At 46.6% G+C, this 7,925-nt stretch overlaps 1 protein-coding gene across 1 annotated transcript in view; it reads left to right on the plus strand.

Moving 5' to 3' along the window:
• pgm2l1 (phosphoglucomutase 2-like 1) overlaps positions 1-7,698 on the plus strand; it is an 80,390-nt gene extending 72,692 nt beyond the window's left edge. Inside the window, exons 13-14 of the mRNA XM_084320465.1 lie at positions 3,272-3,405; positions 6,988-7,698. Of these exons, the coding sequence (XP_084176591.1) occupies positions 3,272-3,405; positions 6,988-7,090 (237 nt within the window). The 3' untranslated portion in view covers positions 7,091-7,698. The remainder of the gene's footprint in view (positions 1-3,271; positions 3,406-6,987) is intronic.
• The last annotated feature ends 227 nt before the right edge of the window (positions 7,699-7,925 follow it).

The following is a 7,925-nucleotide window of genomic DNA, read 5'->3' on the forward strand; positions in this document are numbered from 1 at the left end:
TGTCGTATATCGACAGACAGGGAGGAGTACGCTCCCCCCGTCTGCACCGGGCGGCTGGCTATGGGCGTTCTCCATCTGCGCGGCCTGAGGGCTCTCCACATCCCCGGCAGGGTGAATGTGGGTACAGGTGTAATGTCGCAGGGCGCTCCTCACCCTGACGGGTGGGGATTACGTCCGGACATAGTCAGGCAGGTCTGGGACCGATGCCGTGCCGCCTGGGATTCTTTCCCCCATACATCTGTTAGGTCAGTTGTTGGGGCGGGTACGTTGAGGAGCGCAGGTCCTTGATCCTGATTGCGCCGGACCGGGGCGCAGCTGTGTGGTTCCCGGTCCTGATCCAGCTCTTGGTATCCCGTCATGGCCTGTTCCTTGGTCATCGCGGGCCCTCTCTCAAGCGCACGGGTCTCTGTGTTAGTTCCCTGTGCTGGGCCAGCTGCTGGTGGGTTGGCTGGTGAGAGGGTGAGTCTGGACAGGATGGATCCTTCTGTGGTTGGTACCATCCGGAACGCGCATGCTCCTTCCACTAGCGCGGGTTACGCGGGTGAGTGGCGTATTTTCCAAAAGTGGTGTAAGGCCACCCTCTTGTGAAGCGTTTCCTGCTTGGCGTTGACGCCTTAAGCCGGTGAAACGCTCTTTGGCTCCGAGCTGGGATCTTCAATTGGTCCTCGGTCGGTTGTCCTTGGCCCCGTTTGAGCCTCTTGAGCAAGCGCTGTTGGAACGGCTGTCGTTCGAAGACTGCGTTCTTGCTGGCCATCACCTCCGCTAAAACACGTGGGTGTGCTTTGTGCTCTCTCGGTACGGCCAGAGTGCCTGTCTTGTCGTTCCGATAGCGGTGCCACTCTGCGGCCTAATCCAGCCTTCGTGCCTAAAAATATCCGGAGTGCTTCCGCTCCAGGGATATTATGGTTCAGGCGTTTCATCTGCCTCCTCACGCTAGTGAGTTGGAGGCGGGCCTTCACCTGTCATGTCCGGTCCGGGCTTGGGGGTTTACCTCAGCCGTACTCGGGGCCTCAGGGCTACCGATCAGTTGTGTGTTACGTGGCTCTCGTGCTGGTAAGGCACTGTCGAAACCGCGCCTGTCCCATTGGTTGTGCGAGGGCATTGCCCTTGCTTCAAGTTGGCCGGGTTGGCTCCCCCTGGGGGCGTCAGGGCGCACTCCACTCGTGGGGTGGCAGCCTCTGCCGCTCTGCTGGGTGGGGCCTCGGTGGAGGACATCTGTGCTGCAACTTCATGGTCCTCCCCGGGTCCCTTCGTAAGGTTTTACCTCATGGACATGACCGGGGGTTCTGTCTCCCAGGCGGTTCTGAGGTCTGTGGCCTCTCCTGCTTCCCGTCCTTTGGTGGGGTAGCAGGGGTGTGTGGGTGTGGGCCACAATGTGTTGTGTCACACATGGTTCCGCCTGTGCTGTGTGTTCAAGAGGTTCTAGTTCCCTCTTGCTCGCACTCGTGTGGAGTTGACTGCGCCCCCTCTTCATTAGGAAGGATGGGGTGATGGAACTCCCCTCCCCCCTGATGTGGGCTTACGGGTCCTCGGGGTGGGTGCATTTGTCGGGCCTCGCGTCCGCTCTCCCCCATATCTCGGTATGGCTTAAGAGCAGGACGCGATGCCAGTACGAATATATAACGACAGGTTATGTATATAACCTAGTTATATAAGTACTGGCTAAGCGTCCCGCTCTTAGCGTGCCCTGAGTTCCCTTGGGGAAACTTTTCTTTGGAAACGATTTTTTCCGAGGAAGAGTGAGTGGTGGCCACGCCCAGTACTATATAGTACGGCAGTAGGGGCAGGGCCTGGCAGGTGCTGGGTGTATTTGGTTTATTCGTTGATGGAGTACACTAGGTACTTAAGAAAACATAGATTGCTGTATTGCAAAAAAAATTATGTGGTAAAATATGGCCTTTACAACTTAGTTTATTTACAATATGCTTTATAACCTAGTTTATTTACACTACTTTACAATTTAGTATATTTACAATATGCTTTAAAACTTAGTTTATTTATAATTATGCTTTACAGCTTAGTTTATTTACAATATGCTTTACAACTTTGTTTATTTTTCAATATGCTTTACTTAGTTTATTTAGTTATATCCGATGTATTTGTACAACCCAACATCACATGACATGTCTCAATGGGCTTCACAGGCAAACAAACATTGCCAGTTTAGAAAAAAGAATAAACAGCACTGATAAGATTATACAAAAATACTATAATACATTGTGATGGCAAAACATTTTGGTTAAAGGACGTGTTCCCTTTTTTTTAACCCACTGTTACGTTGTCATTGAAGGAGACAGCAGTCAAAGTAGTTTTATAATAAATATTTAATGAAATAATTACCGTGAATGAAATGAAGAATAAACTAAAGTAACGACAGACAAGAACACATACTACACAGACAGGATCAACACCAGACAAAGGGGAAGACAGAATACTTATACATGAGGGAATGACGAGACAAGACACACCTGGGTTAATTGTAAGTGGGTACAGCTGGGGAAAGAACGATAGGGACTACAACACCAGGACAGAACTACAACTAGACATGACGAATCACATTAGGAGCGCCTGATCAGGGCACAAACATAGACCCACACATAACCCCCCCCCTCCTCAAATTTATGGCCACAACCCCAAGTCGTAATGGGGAAGTGGACATAAACAGAGAAGCAACCAGACACAAAAAGAAATATATATATAAATAAATCATGGGACAATGATACTAATATCAACACCAATAATAGCAATCGACTGTACCGACAGCCCCTATAGATGGCCATAACCCCCAACCATTTTTAGTTTTTTAAAACAGTCTGGCATGATGTTTACTAGTACAGACCATAATTTCACTGATCGCTTTATTGAGAAACCTAACACTGTGCTGCATCCCCTCGCCAGACTACAATCCAATGGGGCCAGTGTTTTAACCTTCTAAAACTCGCTGTATAATCAGATCTTCATACAGTATCTATTACTGAGTAAATTGTTGCAAACTGTATATGGTATTAAACATTACAGGTTCCATAGGGCTTGTGCTGTCTAAGGTTAACTGGAATATGAAACTTGAGGGTTGGTATTTCAGCTTCAAACTAGGGATGGGCATTTAACCGAACTACCTCCCCCAAAAAAGGAAGATAAGATAATGTAGTCTGAAGGGCTTATGTGATCCTCACCTTCACTAAACAAATAATGATAATTCTCACTTATTATTATTATTATTATTATTATTATTATTATTATTATTATTATCCTTTTTGTCTTTTTTCCTCAGGTCCTCCCAGTGACAAAAAGCAGCCAAATGATCACCTTCACTCTGCAGAATGGGATTGTTGCCACGTTGAGGACAAGTGGTACCGAGCCCAAGATTAAATATTACACTGAGTTCTGTGCACCGCCAGGAAAAAGGTTTGTGCCAGATGTAGTGGGCCATAGTTTTATATTCTTACCAGTGTCTGTGATGAGATAAGATAAAACGTTATTGTCCGTTCACAATAAAACATGTCTTGCATCACATGTTCCAACGATCAACAGAATGACATAATACAACATAAAAGTGTACGATCATCAAAATGACATGATGCAATATATAAGCCTTACAGGCTCTGAGAAAACACTGAGTCCTTCACCTGTCCCTCGTCATGCACACACATGCATACATCCAAAATATATTAGTAGAAAGAGCTCAGCCTTGTTATAGAGGAAGGAGCATAACATTACTTGTATTTTTGCAGGCTGACACCCTAAAGCACCTCCCAGTGGGCAGACGTTGGTACTCCTCATATAGGACATGAGAATGGTCCAGGGTGATTTCGTCGGCCAGTCTGAGGCTATACTTAGTGCAGTTTGTTTAGAAAGGAGTTTCTCATAGAGTGAACCACCACCTTGGAGCAGATCTCCAGGAGCCGTGCAGTCCTGGCTTCCAGTTGGAGTGAGAGACCAGTCAGACCACTGAACCAGACTGAGCCTCTATACTGCAGGCTGCTTTGTATGGTGGAGCAGAAGAATATACTGAGCCTCCGTACTGCAGGCTGCTTTGTATGGTGGAGCAGAAGAATATACTGAGCCTCTACTGCAGGCTGCTTTGTATGGTGGAGCAGAAGAATATACTGAGCCTCCGTACTGCAGGCTGCTTTGTATGATGGAGCAGAAGAATATGCTGAGCCTCTACTACAGGCTGCTTTGTATGGTGGAGCAGAAGAATAGACTGAGCCTCCGTACTGCAGGCTGCTTTGTATGATGGAGCAGAAGAATATGCTGAGCCTCTATACTACAGGCTGCTTTGTATGGTGGAGCAGAAGAATAGACTGAACCTCCGTACCGCAGGATGTAATATAATTATTGCCGTCGTTAAAAAATATGTATTTATTACTTTTATGGTTTAGCCGTGTTTCCTTGATGGCCTGTTTCTTTTTTTTTATCCACTTTTTCTCCCGTTTTCTATATTTTCTCCCATCCCAATTTCGTATCATCCAATTCAACCCTCCCCTGTCACGGACGCTGTTTCTTGCCTCCCACAAGCCGGCTGCAATGTGGACTAAGTCATACATAGCACAAGTCCCCTCCGGTACTTGAGGTAACAGCAGTCGCATCTTTTCACCTGCGCAGCTCGATCTCTCAGTGGCGAGGAGTAACGTGTGGGAGGCTCACGCTGCCCCCGACACTTCCTGATTCTACTGCGCAGGCGCACCAACCGACCTGTAGGAGTCGCTGTCCACAACGCCCACACGTGTCTATAGGTTAGCTAAGTATTTCACTTCATTAGGATATTGAAGAGGCATTTCTTTCATTAGAATATTGAAGAGGCATTTATTTCATTTGAATATTGAAGAGGCATTTCTTTCATTAGAATACTGATGAGGCATTTGTTAATTATTTGTAGATCTCCCCTGTCGGGGAACACACACTGTTCTTTTATTTGGTGTAGCTGGTGGGTTACACGTCCCTACATCTATTTTGGATGGTGTTGCGGCAGTAGGCTGTCATAAACAAGCCGTGCCGAGGGGCTAAGCAGAGGAGTACAAACAATTGACGTGCGTAGTGAAATAACTGTTCCACGTCCAGAATATGCTTTTCAAGCTTTTATTCCTTCACTTCATGAAACAAACAAAATAAATACACTTAATTACATACACTAATATACTGATGCGTTCTAATGATACTATCTTGCATTCATGTTCACGTTCCTATAAACTATCTTGCGTTCTTGCGGTCAAAATAAATTATGCGCTCCAATCTCACCCACTCTTTCCGTAATACTGTCAACCCGTGAAAAGGTGAATGAAATTCCATAAGAACACTCCCATTACCGCCAAACCCCCGTGAACACGCCCACCACCTAAAGTGACAGTACAACTAATAATACAACACCAAAGATAATACTGAAACTTGCATTATGGCTTCTATAGATGGTTTGGGATCAGCACTGCTACTGTGTGTGTGTCTTTGCGTGTTCTGCTGGTAAATCAGGACTGCAGTTCCCCCTTAAAGGAACACGCCAACTTTTTGGGAAATTAGCTTATGCCATCTACCCTGGAGTTAGACAAGCAGATGCATACCCTTTTCTTCACTGTGCATGCATTAGGCTTAGGGAACAGCTGCACCGTTAGCCTAGCTTAGTGTCATTCACTGGAAGTAGGTGTGCCAGTGTAGCCTAGTTCCCAAAACTCACTCCAAATACACTCAAAATACAACTCAAACTTTCCTGTAATCATGTTCCCAAAAAGTTTCCTTTAAAGGTAGAATCTGTAATGCTGTAAGACAGCGACCTCTAAAGAAAAGAGCTCTCTTTGGTACTGCACTTTGTTTACCTTTCTTCTCTTGTATTGAACCACTTTGGTGGGTATAGCATACCACATTTTAAATGAATAATTTCCTTCCCTGTCTGACTACCTCACACCCAAAAGTAAAAGAAATTAAATGTATAAGCTATTCATTTATTGATCCCCTTGGGGAAATTCTGAGAGTACATTAGAGTACAGTTACAAACTGGGCAGTACTTTAGGTAAGCAATGTTCCTGGCTTTAAAAAGCACAGCTTATGGATTCATCAAAGCAAATGCATTGCTTATGTGCCCAGTGTGACATCATCAAGGGGAACCAATGGCAGACATTCATGAAGCTGCCGTGACATCATTTAGTTTCTCCAGGAGTCCACAGTGCAACGCTGCACAGAGCGTTCTTCTTCTGTGGTCAGAGGCAGCCTGATGTAAGGTGGATGCCGTCTAGCCTCTACCGTCCCGTCTTTAGAAATACTATCAGTACTAGCGTTAGTGCAGCATCCCAGGGATGTGGCAGTCCTTACAGCAGTATGTACTTCCATACCAGATCCCTGTGTTTCCCTCTGGCTACGTTCACACTGCAAGCCTTAGTGCTCATTTCGGATTCATTGCTCAGATCAGATTTATTTTGTTGGGCTGTTCACATTATGTTTTAATTTTTTTTATTTTATGTGGCCAGTATCAGATTCCAGTGTGAACTGGTCACGCTCCTGAACTGACTCGCACCCGCATGCTGTAAACATGGAGGTCACAGTTTATGGTTTAATTTATAAGTTGAATGCAGTGGAGGCCAGCTAATTTAAAAGGTCAGATTCCATGTGATTTGTGCTGTTCACACTGTTGTGAAAAAAACCAGATTTGATAGGAGTATAAATATCTGATTTGGGCAACTTTCACCTGCAGTGTGAACGTAGCCTCTGTTTCTTGCTCTGATATGAGTGGTCAATGCTCAATCAACGCAATATGCTATGGCAGTGCCAAAGACAGGAGGGTAGTGGCTAGAAGGCATCTGTGACCACAGAAGAAGAGCACTCTGTGCAGCGTTGCATTGTGGACTCTTCTGAAAACCCAAACGACATGTCGCGTCAGTATATACTACTAAATAAAATAAATTATGAATATTATAATAAAACGATTAACTGGTGATATGAGTGACACTTTAATGTTGTATTGAAATGCATTAATATTATTATTATTATTGACCCTTTCAGTGATATCTCAAGTCTTGAAGAGGAGCTGATGAAGGTAACTGATTGCCTGGTGGAGGAGTTCCTGGAGCCAGATAAGAACAACCTGATCCGCAGAGTCACGTAACTCCTCGTCTCTCCGCCGGGTCGCTATCCATCCATCTGCATCCTCCGCTCTCACTCCACGTCACAGTCGCTGCCTGTGGCTATTCTTTGCGTTCCACCCGGTAAAGCCCCCTTTTATGTCTCTGGTGCAAGAAAGGTTTTTGCTCGTGCCTCTGCTGTAGTGTTTAACGGAGGCTCGTCCCCCACGTCACTTTCAATGCGCATCCAGTGGCTTCACAGTGGGCGCTCCTTTAGCGCGCATCCAGTGGCTTCACAGTGGGCGCTTCTTTAGCGCGCATCCAGTGGCTTCACAGTGGGCGCTCCTTTAGCGCGCATCCAGTGGCTTCACAGTGGGCGTTTCTTTAGCGTGCATCCAGTGGCTTCACAGTGGGCGCTCCTTTAGCGCGCATCCAGTGGCTTCACAGTGGGCGCTTCTTTAGCGTGCATCCAGTGGCTTCACAGTGGGCGCTTCTTTAGCGCGCATCCAGTGGCTTCACAGTGGGCGTTTCTTTAGCTCGCATCCAGTGGCTTCACAGTGGGCGCTTCTTTAGCTCGCATCCAGTGGCTTCACAGTGGGCGCTTCTTTAGCTCGCATCCAGTGGCTTCACAGTGGGCGCTTCTTTAGCTCGCATCCAGTGGCTTCACAGTGGGCGCTTCTTTAGCTCGCATCCAGTGGCTTCACAGTGGGCGCTTCTTTAGCTCGCATCCAGTGGCTTCACAGTGGGCGCTTCTTTAGCGCGCATCCAGTGGCTTCACAGTGGGCGCTTCTTTAGCTCGCATCCAGTGGCTTCACAGTGGGCGCTTCTTTAGCTCGCATCCAGTGGCTTCACAGTGGGTGCTTCTTTAGCTCGCATCCA

The sequence above is a fragment of the Notolepis coatsorum genome (assembly GCF_963971535.1).
Source record: "Notolepis coatsorum genome assembly, chromosome: 1".
Classification (NCBI taxonomy): domain Eukaryota; kingdom Metazoa; phylum Chordata; class Actinopteri; order Aulopiformes; family Paralepididae; genus Notolepis; species Notolepis coatsorum.